Here is a 14,673-nt window from a genome sequence, read left to right on the forward strand (position 1 = left end):
AGGAATAGGATTGGTTGTTTTTAAGGAATAAAAAGTTCTCAAACGTTGAGTTCATTTGCATCCACCTGCCATTTAGCAACTTTACATGCAGTTGCTAATCTCTGTGATACATACCTCTAATGCAGTCAAATGCCTGCTCACATGGAAACTACTGTGACTGAAGCTGCTATCAATATTAAGAAAGCTAAAATATGAATGACAACCGCATGGAGAACTATCTAGAGCGACCCATACAGGAGACATGAAATCCAGAACTGAAAAGAATGCAGTGAAAGAAGCTGTGATACTGTCATTATATTTAACTAAATTTCTGCAATTTTATTTCCCCACAAAGTAAATTTACTGAACATAGGTTTGAGAGAAAGCCATCTGAAAGTCTGAATCTGTTCGAATAAATCTGAGTAAAACCATGAGACTCGTACTTTTCCCTTTCTTTTTTCGCATGGTGGGCGTCAATTATTTGGGGCAAAAACCCCTGCGACCCATTGCTGTGAAGCTTTTGTTCATTTCAATGTCCTTGTGGAAGCGACACGGAAATGAATAGAGGTTGCATGGCAACAGGGCCAGGTAGTCCATGCCTTCATTAAGCAAACCTGGAATTTCTGCTCCTGAAAACAAGCAAGAGAGATGGAAGCGTCTGCGCTACTTACTGTGGCTGGGGAGGCGCGCGTGGTGTGCGTCACTGAATGGCCAGAGTTCTCCATGGAGTTGCCAATCAGGTAGGTGCCTCCCGTGCTGCTGATGAGCTGTCCTCCCGTGACACCCATCTGAATGCCTCCAGTGCCCACCATACTATGAGAAGAGACCACAGTAGTCACCTGTGCAGAACTGCCTTGGGTATCAAAGTAATTCCCTCCAGTGTTTTGGCTGTACATCTGAGTTTCTGTGTAAGGATACGTGGTTGTTCGTCTTCAGGGAAAAAGAGAGAAAAGACAAAGTTGTTTAGATGCATCCTTTTACTAGAGGAAGACAACTGTTTCACCACAATGGCTTGCATCGAGCTAAATATTATTTCTCATTTCTAACAGAGTTTCTATTGCACAAAGTCTTTTAAATTTATTAGCTTATAATCTAAGATGAATCTCTTTTCCTGGAAAGAACTATCAACTATTTACTACAAAAGTTGCAACACAGCAAACTGTTATTCTCAATGTTTAGAAGTAGAGATGACACACCCTTTGCTAAGAGAAAAACACAACAAGCGTGTAACTACCGAGTCCATCTGTTTCAAATGCTCACCCTCAGTGATGTCAGCTGCAAGTACTTTTGAGCTCAGAATACAAAATATAAATTCACAGTAGAAAGATGACATACACTTACGGGCAGAAAAAAATGGCTCAGCTTAGATGCTGAAAACTTGATCAAGCACGGAAAGTGTGTTGCCGTGTTTGCTCATATGTATTCAAACTTCTGTGTGAAATCACGAGAGCTATACAATAACTTTAAAAAGAAACAAAAGCAGATTCTCCAGATATCAGCATGTCCAAGGGAAAGCACAAGCGATGTATACAGGAACTGGGCTCTGTGTGTGTGTGTCCCTGTGGACGCAAACATAAAACCATAGAGTTGTCCAGCGCCAGTTACCATTTTCATGTGCTCAATATGTTTTGTGTCTTTCTGACATTTCCCTGTGGGAAAGAAGTCAGGTAGCAGTAATTCTGATGAAAGAGAATGGCGTTGAAAGGGTAAATCTTTTATATTTTCTGAGGTTTCAAAGGTGGTGTGCACATGGCACACTCCCACACATTGATTTATTCCCAGCTGACTCTATTAGGTTCTATGGAAATGTCATGACAATGATCTGTCACCTTTTATAAATTAGTACTTCTGCCACCTCATCTTGCCTCAGCATGTACCTGAGCTGAATGCGACCCTAAATTTTCTTTCATCTGCTCATTCAATAGGCTTCGTTTACCTGGAGCACACTGATCTTTCCATGCAAAAGTTGCTCTTAGGTTTAGTACTGTTTTACAGGTGCTTTTCACTCCATCAAGAAAAAGCTTTTCCTTGCAATTAATTATTTTCTACTCAGTTAAGTGTTGTTTCCTTACAGGCAGCCTAATTGCTATAAAAACGTGAACGCACAGAAGAACCTTGATTCAAACACCTGTTCTTACTACTGTAGTGTTTAACTTCACCATCTATTTACAGAGGGTTCATTTATTATTGTTATTTCAACAGTATGTAGTGATAGTAATAGAATTCAATAACATTAATACATTTAATCATATTAGATGATATTACTGTGGGGAAAGTAGACAAGATTTCTTAGCTAAAAATTAAGAAAGCTGCTTACACCCATCAATATTTATGAGAACTAACACAAGTTTTAATAGGTTTTTAAATTATTTATTCCTGCAAAGCAGAGATGTTGAAAACATTAACCACAATGTAATTTGAAGACAATATATTTGGAATTATTATGGAGAGGAGATGGGAGAATGATAACACAACCCTGGGCTTTCGTTTTTAGCAGCACCGCATGTCCTTCCGGAGGGTCTGGTTCACACATCACACTAACTAGGCCAAACCAGCGCTTCGTGCAAATGCATGAGGGTGCAAGTTCTCAAAGGGAAATGGCAGCCACCTTGCTCCTCCCCAGTTATTCTGCTGGTGGTTTGATTTAGTGTGCTGCCCAAACCATAGGACAAACCATGGTTACAGCTTGGAGCTAGTTTAGAGAGAGCTAAACCACAGCCTTGGGCTTAGATGACATGGCTTGGCTCAGCACAGCAGCAGAACCAAGCAGCAATACGGCCACATTCCCCTCTCCCAGAGCCTGCATGCTTGCATGTTCACGGTAACGTGCAAGCCAGGCAAATGTCTAATTCTGCCCTTAGGAAACAGCTTTTGCAACACAGGGAATGAACAAATGCATCTAGAAGGCTGGCTGTATGAGAAATAAGGAACATAAGAGTCACAATACTAGAGACCTATAATTAATTAGAGATATCTAACATAAAACTGAAGTAGTAAACTTGATTACTCTTCCACTCAAAATGATAATTATAAAAATTCAGGCGCTAAACTAATCTCTTTCTGTCTGCACACTGCAGGTGACATATCATGGTCACATTCATCCATGAGAAGTACATTACAATGGGAGAGAACAGGCAATACAACCTCAAGAGTCATCCACTTAAAACTGTACTCTTTGTACCTCACTACTCATAGATCAACCGTCTGAAAACTCACAGATCTATGATGTGCATAATATACTGACTAGAATGCTGCTTCCGCCTCACTGAAAATTTCCATATGAGCATGGCAAAGATTCTCTACCATAAGGCAGTTTTATTTATCTCCCGGTATTGTAATGACGTATGCACCACTTTAAGGACACTGCTTGCTTGCGCTCTCTCTCTCCTTTCAAAATTCCTAGACTGTGTAATTATCACATACTCCCAAGACTGTGTAATTATCACACACTCCCATAATCAGAACTGTTCAGCTTATTTGTGGCATTAGCTTATTTATGTTTCCTGTGTCTACTGAAAAGAAAAATACCAACCATGGTTTTTATCTCAACATGGGCTTCACCTATATCATGTGACAAAAAACACCCACCACCCCCTCAAGATCCACAAAAGATCATTAGCTACCACCAGGTGTCAACCGTGATGGAGCTTTAAAAAACAAAACAAAACAAAACAAACGCAGAATGAATGATGGGGGTCCATCATTCACAACTGGTGAGGGCAGTTTCATATGTTCACTTTCTCACACATTTTTCCATCTTCGGTCCTATGTGCAGCCTGCATGTAGAAGACCTGCATGTATGAGTGGGATGTCCAAGATGAAGGACTTACATAGCTCCGTTTGTGTAGACGGTGTCACTTCCCTCCACATACTGCACCTGGGCTGGGTAGACATGCTGGACCTGTTGCACCGTTTGCACTTGCTGAACCTGCAAAGAAATCAGTCACATGATGAGATGCGTTTCCCTCTCGGCCATTCAGAACCTAATCTCTGCTGTTGCTAATTATTAGTGAGCAATAAACAAACAGTGAAGCAGTGAAGCTTCCTAAAGAGATTACAAAACAAACCCACAGTAGGGTGACTGAGGACAAGCTCCCCAAGGCATGCTTGCCTTATTTATCCGTATAATATTAAAGCAATAATACTAATAACTTTATTATTTATACCCTGCCCACCTGACTGGGTCCCCCAGCCACTCTGGGCAACTTACAGCATATATAAAACATAGTAAAATATGAAACATTAAAAAGTCACATTTCAGCAGGTGTCCACATAACATAACATGACATTTAGAAGAGATTCAATCTTGTTCTGTAAATATACTTGAATTATCAAAAAGTGACTTAGCAATGTTAGCTTCATGGCTAAATAACTTTAAAGAAGGGGGAAAGAATATTGTGAACTGTTCAGATGTCATGGCAAACCATGGTTTGTGCTAAAATAATAATTTAAACCCAAACTATAGGCTGTGCTTGGACAGAACAATGAACTAAGGTTTATTGTTACAGGAATGAGTGCAGTCAAGCCTTGGGCTCATGTATCTTCCCCTCTCCTCTCCGCTTCCATTATGGCTGCAAGGAGCTCAAAGAATTCTGTTTGCCTTTTTGATGAAAGCACCATTCAGCAGGAAATGTGAAGCCATGCAAGCCGTGGATAGTCTTCATTATGGTTTGCTGAAACAAGCCAACCGCAGACTGTGGTTTATGAAGCTGGCTTGTTTCAATAAATCATAGTATGACCCCAGTTTATGATTCAGATGCAACACCAGACTGCTGTTAATCCGAAATGGAAGTGAATCCCTCTCCTCTCCTCCTCAGGCTGTGATGGAAGAGCAGGACAGTACAAAACCAGAGAGGTGAAGCTGAGGCCCAGTGCCTTTGGGGGACGAGGGACGGGAGGGTGACGGTATTCACCGGCAGCTTCTCCCCCTGCCCTGCAACAGCCACTGTGAGCACCGCCAGTTAGGTGACCAGGGAGCACCCAGCCAGCAGCTGAGCCCAGGGCACGCGGGGAAGCACATCACAAGCTGCACCCCCCATTCTTGCACCCCTTGGGGAGTGGGACTTGGGTACTCCGGTCAGCTCCGGGGAGAAGGTGCCCAGGCACCGGAGGGGCTTTGTTCATGCCATGGCTCCCCATGCAGCTGAGCGTCTCTGGGGGTGACGGTGGTGGGACTGTGTGCCACTGAGTAGCACCACAAAAAGCACTGCTGAGGCTGACACTCATTCCTATGTCTAACACAGCAATATCTTAAGTGCTGACACAATCAAGCAAACCATGGTTTAGAGTTACTTCCCTGCTCAATAATCTTGTCCCTGGATGCAATGGCCTCTGGAAGCAGAACAAGGGACTTAACTATGGGTTTTCTATTCAGACCGCATACCAAACCATAACTTGTACAAACCACAGCTTGTTTTCCAATTCTCCTTTGTCAGCCTATTGCATAGCATGGTTTGTGTCAAACAACAGTTCTACTTCCCTAAGCATGGTTTGCTGCAAGTTGGAACTTAATTCTGACAGCAAATTCTGCCTTTGAATAATTGTCTATTTCCTTCAGGTGCATTGCAGATGTCTGGACAAATTCATGCTATTTCCTGTCAACTGGATTCTGAACTCTTGATAACGTAATAAACATGCAGCTTACGCTATCTTTTATCCTGACCGCTCTGCTGCATGATATCTGTTTTCAAATAAAATTACCCTGGAATTTATGTCCATATTGTCCATATTTATACATTCTATAGATTTATATGTGGATCTTCAGATGTTATCCTTGAAGATAATAGAATGAGTAAATATGAAGCAGAACTGCCAGTAGTCTATTACTCACACTACTTTGGGGACTGGCAGGGGGTACTGTTTATCCACACATTGAGAGAGGATGAAATATATTCTAGTCCTTAAGTGCTTTTCAATTATATATCTCTGGTACTCTAATTGGACTGTGCAAAGCTGTTACCAGCAAATTAAATATCTTTTTTTTTTTGCTAGTCACATCAATCTTTGAAAAGCCATCAGTACAAATTCTTCATTTGAATCAATACAAATACCTTCACTTTAAAAACAAATCATATACTTTTAGTGAAAAACTGAGGCCTTGTCATCCACTAACCCAGATATTGTAGGGAAAGACTTCTGTGCAATTATATTAATTTATTTCTATTATTCTCAACTGTGAAGTCTTCCCATTTTGAAAATGCTTACAAACCTGTGTGAGGATTTAAGAATTGTCACAATGTGCTTTTTAAAAACACCAGGCCATTTTCATTCTTGCAGTTTTGAGCCTCTGGAAACTATAAGGTGCTTTGACTACTTCGTTCCAGCTGGGGCTGAATTCATAAAATCCTAATTTGTAGAGTTGGAAGGGAGCTTGAGGGTCACCTAGTCCAACCCCCTGCAATGCAGGAATCTCAACTAAGGCATCCATGATGATCTCCTCCCCATCTCGGTCATCTAAGACTTACAACTTGGCAAGGGCACAAGCCAACAGGGGGAGAGTACCCAGCTTTTGTCCTCCCCATCTCAGATGAGGGCAAGCAGCCAGCAGGAGTCAGGAAGCAGCATTGCCAGAGCAGGAGAGGCAGCAGGAGACGGAGGGCAACCAGAAGGCAACTTCTTCCTCTTGCCCATCACTGAGACCAGTCATCCAACACCCCCCTCCCCAATCTCACTTCCCCAAGACACATCATGGATACAATTTATGTAGACAATTTATCTCACCACCAGGCCAGGCCAGCATCAATCCACAATAGTCAGATCACAGAAGACTCGCTGTAAATAAGCCCACCACCCACTTAAGCAAAAAAACACACACCCTGTGATTTATTCTTTGGGCATTATACCCCATCCAGGGTATAAACCATCTCTTCTCTACCCTATTGCACACCCAGGGGATATAACTCTCAAAGGCATAAAACCTATGTATATCATGCATTCAGCCTCTCATACACCCCAAATTGTGTATGCTACATACAATAAACAATATATGCAATATATGCACCTAGGAGGTTGTTGGGACTAGTAACTAGTGAGAGTGAGGAAATTTGTGCATTTGTAAGTGCAGGTGATGTGTGCAGCTGAAATTTAATGAGGCATGAATATATTTGTCGTTATAGTTCCCAATTCAGACTGCATTAAACCTAATGACTCATCAACAGGTTTTAAGTTAACCAAGCCAGACTTAGAACTGTAAGATTTTCCATCTCCAGCTTGCCTGTACAATGCACAAGATCTTAATATATGAAAGGAGTTGAACAGGTGTGTTTTCTGTTTACATGTCTATAAATGGCAAGACTGTATGGGCAATTTCAATATAAAATTCTGTGAATTGTGTGAATCAAGTAAACAGGTTTTCAATCTGTAAATCAGTAAATGGGAAAAAAGTGAGCCTTTAACAGATTTCTGAAAAAAGACAGAATGGAATTACGGTACTAATATCCTAAGTATTTTTACAAAACCCCAAACTTATTCCCCCTAAAAGACCTGATTTAAGAGAACTCGCCATGCTAGGATTATTTTCTAAAACAAGAATTGTATAATGGTGGTTCCCTCACTGCAAGAAGTGAAGTTACAGGGAACCAGACAGAGGGCCTTCTTGGTAGTTCCACCCTGTGGAATGCCCTCCCATCAGATGTCAAGGTGATAAATAATTATACAACCTTCTGTAGACATCTGAAGGTAGACATCTGAAGGCAGCCTTGCATTGAGAAGCTTTTAATGTGCGATGTTCTGTTGTGCTTTTGCATATTCTCTTAGAAGTTGCTCAGAGTGGCTGGGGCAACCCAAAATAAGCTGTACTTGTAGTTGTTATTGTAACTAGGAACCTATCTATCTATCTATCTATCTATCTATCTATCTATCTATCTATCTATCTGTCTGTCTATCTCACATCACTTAGCTATATCCCATGGGCAAACCAGTTAAATATCAAATTTTAAAGACGCAGTTCTAGATATTCGGGGGGGGGGGGGGAGGGAATCAAACTCACAAAATTAGTTTGGAGAACCAAAGTAAATGAGGTATACGTGGACATCCTAGTATATCTCAACCTTCTTCCAGCAACATCATTTGAACAAGCCCTTCACCTCAAATTCTCAAGCTACCACTAGTGACATGGGTATTCCGGGGGGGGGGGGGGAGTCCTACGCAAATTAGGTAGTGTACATAGGGTAGTCACTCTGCATTAGAAAATTTGCCAGAGCTGCCATGACAGAAGACAGGATGTGGCATAATTCACCACACACTCATAGAACATCACCACCAATGGATAACCCTATAAAGGAACCCTATAAAGGAAGACCACAAGTCAGACGGCGTGGCCTGGGGCGAGATCATCCTGGCCTCATGTCTTGCTGGTTGACTTATGCAGGAGACAAGCCCACGATGCTCCTGTTTGGTGGGAGACCCTTAGCTTTCCCTACTGATATACACACGTTAGGTAAAGGTAAAGGGACCCCTGACCATTAGGTCCAGTCGTGGCCAACTCTGGGGTTGTGGCACTCATCTCGCTCTATAGGCCGAGGGAGCCGGCGTACAGCTTCCGGGTCATGTGGCCAGCATGACTAAGCCGCTTCTGGCGAACCAGAGCAGTGCACGGAAACGCCGTTTACCTTCCCGCCAGAGCGGTATCTATTTATCTACTTGCACTTTGACGTACTTTCGAACTGCTAGGTTGGCAGGAGCAGGGACCGAGCAACGGGAGCTCACCCTATCATGGAGATTCATTACATTTATTTAGCTACGGGTGGTCGTTTTAAATATTTTTCCTTTAAAATCTATTATCAAACTGCCAAAATGTTTTGTTACTGTTATTGTTCTTACCCTAACTTGAGTCCTTCACATTGTTTAGGGTTGGCACTGGGGAGAGATGTGCTCTTGTGCCTTTTACAGCTGTGTGGAAGGCAGAAATTAAGCAGGACAAGACTTTTATTGCGGAGAAATACAATCACATAGAAAGCTTCACCTATTTTCAGTCTAAGCGTCAATACATCTTATTACCCGTTTGTGGGGTTCAATTTATTTTTGGGCCCTCCATTCCCATCTACAAAAGAGGGTACAAAATTGCATCTACTATTTATTTTTGGAATTGATTTGTCTGTGTGTTCTCTATGAATCTGATGGATCTCAAGATATTGTCGCTGAACTCGGCACTGGGATTTCTGACACAGGAGCATGGATTTTCATCAACACTGGGCCACCTGCTGCCATTCTGAACCAAGATGGTGGACTGAAACATGAGTTTGTTATGCCATTGCCTGATTTTTGGCATGACTGGTCCAAACTGCATTGATTTGGACACCTCTGAAGATACTGTTACCCCATTTGTTGTGATTTTGACAAATTTGGCATCACAGGCCCAATCTGCACCAATATGGATGGTTCTGAAGATATTGAATAGAATAGAATAGAATAGAATAGAATAGAATAGATTCTTTATTGTCATTACACAAGTGCAACATTGCACAAGTGCAACGAAATTGGATGCCATCCCTTAAAACAACAAAAGCAAAACAACAACAACAACCAAACAAACCACATTCCAGCCACACCCACACCAACACCCATCAAACTCCCAGGTCACACTATCGAGTTACAGCATTCAAAAAGGCCACAGCTCTTGGATAGAAACTGTTTTTCAGTCTATTTGTCTTTGACTTGATGTTTCTATATCTCCTGCCAGAAGGCAGTAGTGCAAACAGACTGTGTCCCGGGTGAGATGAATCCTGCAGGATGTTATTTGCTTTCCTAAGACAACGGGAACCGTACAGTTCTTCCAAAGATGGGAGAGGATGACCAATAATCCTTTGGGCTGTGGTTATGACAGGGACCGATATTGATATTGTTGCCCAAGTCTGCATGAAGGTTAATGAGGTGGTCCCCATCTACTTTTGGATGCTAGATGCCATGTTGAATCAATATGGTGGACCACAATTAAACATTAGCATCTCCCCCAATTGGGGTTGTGTCAAGCATTTCCTGGGTTAGGTTGGAGCCTTGGCATAGTGTGTGAGAGCACATAGCCCTAAAACTCACAAAACACTACTCATATAAAAACCCATTTCTTTGAATTCCTGGGCACAGCCAGGCACTCCTAAGCAGTAGAACATAAACAGTGTTTAAATCTTATGCAAATGTGTGTGTTTTGTAAGTGCAGCAGGAGACCCAGTCAACACACAGTTTATGAGGCCCAAACAATCTTGTTGGCACCTCTGGATGGACTGGGGGTCAGAATCAGTATAATGCAGCTTCCTATGCCATTTAAGGTCAAAACCCAAAAGCAAAAAAGGAAGACATCCAATGGTACAGTAAACAGCAGCAAGGAAAGATAAATAACCTGAATTTACAAAGGAAAAAGTGAGCACTACAAGACTGGCAAGATAATGAAAGAACACGATCAACCTCACCACCACAGTCGTCAGGGAAAGCAGAATGTCAAAAAGAAATACCAAAAGAAAGAGCAGCAGGGGTAACTGTTTCAAAAGAAGATAACCAAGTTATCTTCTTTCTTTCCAGCAAAAAGAAACATGTTTTGAAATAAAAAGATCCTAAAAACTACAGATTTATTGAAACCAAATGACAGTTCAGAGACCCCCTACAAGAAGATGCGATGCAGGAAAACCTACATGGAATAGAAATGAGAGTAGAATGAGAATTAAAAACTGAGCAGGGGGGACTCTGATTAAGACAAAAATGTCACCAGGTTTGCAAAAGCAGCAAGCCGACAAATGGAAGACAGCAGAGGAGAAACGAAAGAAACGACAGCCCTTCAAGCAAGAAAAGTGAACAGAGCAAGAAATGCCAGTGCCAAAAACTGACAGTGACTGTACTCCCCACTGATGCCCCCCAACAGAAGAGGGTCAAGCAGGTTGGTTCCTGTATTATATGAGAACCATCCCTGAAGGTAAGAAGTGCTGCAGGTAAATCTTTAGCTCATCTTCACTGGTTCTTTATTTTCTAAAGAAACTCAATTTGGAGGAGCACTCTCCACTTAGCCGGAAAGTCTCTACTTACGTAATGCGGAAACTCTGTTGAACATTGAGATAGAAAAAGTAAATTGGGCAGATACATGATTCAAGTCTGAATACCAGCATAGTCTTCATATGTTTTCAAAGGATGGGGGAAAGAAAATGCAAAATACATTCTCATGGGACATCTGCCTTGAAGATGGAGATATTAGAGCAGGCTTCCTCAACCTCGGCCCTCCAGATGTTTTGAGACTACAATTCCCAGCATCCCTGACCACTGGTCCTGCTAGCTAGGGATCATGGGAGTTGTAGGCCAAAAACATCTGGAGGGCCGAGGTTGAAGAAGCCTGTATTACAGTAACCACTGGTAAACATGTGCAGGACACCATTCTACATTTCAAGTTAAAGCTCTTGCACCCATTTTCAAGGTCAGGAAAGATGTGACACACAATTCAGCCCCTCTTTTTAAAATGGAGACATCAGAATTAATTATCCAGCACATTTAGGAACCTAATCTGCGTTTCAGTCTTAGATTCCCGTTTAACGACCACAAGCCGTTTCCATGAGGTTATAGAAAATGTTGAAGAAATGAACCAAAATGAAAAGATTGAAATATCAGAATGTAAGTTGGTGACCAAGGACGGCACACCATTCAACTTTTCAAGCCTGACCCTCTGGCTGGTTTCCGAGAGAGTAAGGAAAGACGCAACACACAACTGTAAGAGTTTCCTTTGAGCACTGAGATATCCAGTTGAACAGCAAGGGCTCAAGGGCAGATGAGGCAAAAGAAATCGCAATGTGGTAGCTGAAGAAACGCCTCTCAAAACACCGTCTTTTATTAGTCATTATTTTCATTGTCATTTGCAGAAGAAAGGCATACCAAAACAAATTACATGCTTCTGTAAAATCTGCTGCCTCACAGGAACAAATGGAGCATCAATTTATACAGCATGCTGCTATTCAATGTTTGTCAACAACATCAAAAGTCGATAAAAACATTCAGCGCAAAATTAAAAGCCACCTTGAATGAGAAAAACGGAGCATTATACAAGGGAAGGTATTGCTCCAGACAATATGCTTTTCAAACAGAATACTGAGAGAAGCTAAACCAGCTCGATTCATTCAGATTTATAAATCCAATTTGAAATTTTAATTATAGCACTTTCAAATAAAGCAGACTAAATACTGTATTTTTTCAAGTAGCAAAAACATGTAGAGAATAATAAAACTGTTAACAACAAAAACTGGGTACAAGTCTAGTTATGTAATACAATTTCCACAACTAACATTACATTGAGCATGTAGTGTCATTTCATGCATACTCTTAAGGTATTAATGGTTAATATAAGACAAATCTGAGTAGTTGCTGAGTGAGAATTGTTATCTTCTTCCCCATTACATATGAAAAGACAGGAGACCAAATTTCCACAAAGGTATTTCTCTTCATTATACCTTCTGCCCCTCTTCTAAGACTAGTGAGTTGCTCTGAGACAGTCACATCCCACAAAGGGTAGCTCAGCCTGAGAATGCCAAACAGATGCTTTCACCAAATGTGCAGTTATCAATAGGGGGTAAAAAACCCTAAATCTTGATGTCAAATAATGAGGTCATAATCTATGTTCAATGAAAGAATGCTAAAGCTGGATTTGGCAAGAGTTGTTGTTCAGTTATTTTAGAAATGGTATCAAAGACCCTGGTATTCTGCCTAGCATGGAAAAAGGTTCCAAGATTCCCACATCCCTCCAGCAAAGAGGATTTATTGATTTTTGTTAAGTGAACCAGAGTCCAATGTCACCCAAGAAAGACCTTCAGAGGAGCTTCATGAAGACAAAATGGTTTTTTAAGGTGGGGTCCTTCACAAGCCTTCACTTATTTTCATTCATTTCTTTGCCTGTTTTGGTCTCCTATACTAAACATAAACCTTTTGCATACAATATTCCACAAACATACAATAAATCAATAAATCATACAATATTCCACAAACATACAATAAATCAATGAAGCCCCCCCTTTCATGTCACAATGAGATTTAGTACACACGGATTAGAATATTGTAAGGGAACAAAGTCCTTCCCTTCTTCATTCTACACATTTTGCGAATGAACCAACACTGGAGAAGCTGGGGCCAATTAGGGTGCATTTTTTAAAGATTTTCCTTCAACCCTTGACCCACCCAGCCTTTGTATGAAGCCAACACCATTTACATACTAATTATGAATCTCCCTCTAGAGCTCCATACAGAGCTGTGATAAACACAGATGGTTCTAACCCTGCACTTGGACTCCATAACTCCGCAGCTGAAGATAGGAGGCCTGTAGGGAGGCTGCGTTTGGGGAGGGAGCAGCCTGGATGAGGGGAGAAGAGGTGCAGCAACATCCTGAATAAAGGCTATTAGGGGGCCATTTTAGCTGAAGTAAAACTGAAACACAGAACTTTTTTTGGTGATCTAGATGGATTGGCACTGTGGGTTAAACCACAGAGCCTAGGACTTGCTGATCAGAAGGTCGGCGGTTCGAATCCCCGCGACGGGGTGAGCTCCCGTTGCTCGGTCCCTGCTCCTGCCAACCTAGCAGTTCAAAAGCACATCAAAGTGCAAGTAGATAAATAGGTACCGCTCCGGTGGGAAGGTAAACGGCATTTCCGTGTGCTGCTCTGGTTTGCCAGAAGCGGCTTAGTCATGCTGGCCACATGACCCGGAGGCTGTACGCCAGCTCCCTCGGCCAATAAAGCGAGATGAGCACCGCAACCCCAGAGTCGGCCACGGCTGGACCTAATGGTAAAGGTAAAGGTACCCCTGCCTGTACGGGCCAGTCTTGACAGACTCTAGGGTTGTGCGCCCATCTCACTCAAGAGGCCGGGGGCCAGCGCTGTCCGGAGACACTTCCGGGTCACATGGCCAGCGTGACATCGCTGCTCTGGCAAGCCAGAGCCGCACACGGAACGCCGTTTACCTTCCCGCTAGTAAGCGGTCCCTATTTATCTACTTGCACCCGGGGGTGCTTTCAAACTGCTAGGTTGGCAGGCGCTGGGACCGAGCAACGGGAGCGCACCCCGCCGCGGGGATTCGAACTGCCAACCTTTCGATCAGCAAGCCCTAGGCGCTGAGGCTTTTACCCACAGCGCCACCCGCGTCCCCGGACCTAATGGTAAGGGGTCCCTTTACCTTTAGATAGATAGATGGATAGAGAGACTACTTTGGCTTTTGCACGAAAATAACTTGTTTTCCATGTTTCATCCATATCGGACAAGCAAGCACTTTACCTGTTGTTGCACTGGTAATTGCTGTACCACCTGGGTGGGCACGGCTGCTTGGCCAGCTACAGAAGTCTGTAAAGTCACTGTCGAACCTGTGTCCGAACCAGTCTCTGATGTCTGCATTGTCGTTTCTGCATGAAATTGAAAAATAAGCATGTTAAGGTTTGTGCTCTCTTTTAAAGACTGGCCACTTCAAATGGCCACGTTCCCTTCATAATCCAGCAGCTTCCTCCTCTGGTGAGAACTTCACCACAGACTCCTGAGGAAGCTTATCAGACATGAAAGAAGAGAAGAGGTCCGACTATAGAGCAGTAGCTGGTGAAGAAACAAAAGGGATGAATAATGGGGAAATGGAAAACAGGGACCCTCCCAAGGACACGTATTTGAACCTGGGATTTTTAACTTGTTCTTTAATTATCTAGGGTGATCTGGATACCAAACTGATGATACCAAATTGTTCAGAGTGGTTAAAACA

General features: G+C 42.4%; 1 protein-coding gene across 5 annotated transcripts in view; it reads right to left on the reverse strand.

Moving 5' to 3' along the window:
- RFX3 (regulatory factor X3) overlaps positions 1–14,673 on the reverse strand; it is a 122,045-nt gene that overhangs the window by 50,708 nt on the left and 56,664 nt on the right. For 4 of the 5 annotated variants that reach the window (XR_013391171.1, XM_077921550.1, XM_077921548.1 and 1 more), the window contains exons 2-4: positions 14,205–14,329; positions 3,810–3,907; positions 651–909 (exon numbers count right to left, since the gene is read on the reverse strand). Coding sequence is in view for 4 of the 5 variants with exons in the window: in XM_077921550.1 (XP_077777676.1) it covers positions 651–909; positions 3,810–3,907; positions 14,205–14,321 (474 nt within the window). In the remaining variant the exon portion in view is untranslated. The remainder of the gene's footprint in view (positions 1–650; positions 910–3,809; positions 3,908–14,204; positions 14,330–14,673) is intronic. The other variant, XM_077921551.1, reaches the window with a different exon arrangement.

This window comes from Podarcis muralis, chromosome 17 (genome assembly GCF_964188315.1).
Source record: "Podarcis muralis chromosome 17, rPodMur119.hap1.1, whole genome shotgun sequence".
NCBI classification, from domain to species: domain Eukaryota; kingdom Metazoa; phylum Chordata; class Lepidosauria; order Squamata; family Lacertidae; genus Podarcis; species Podarcis muralis.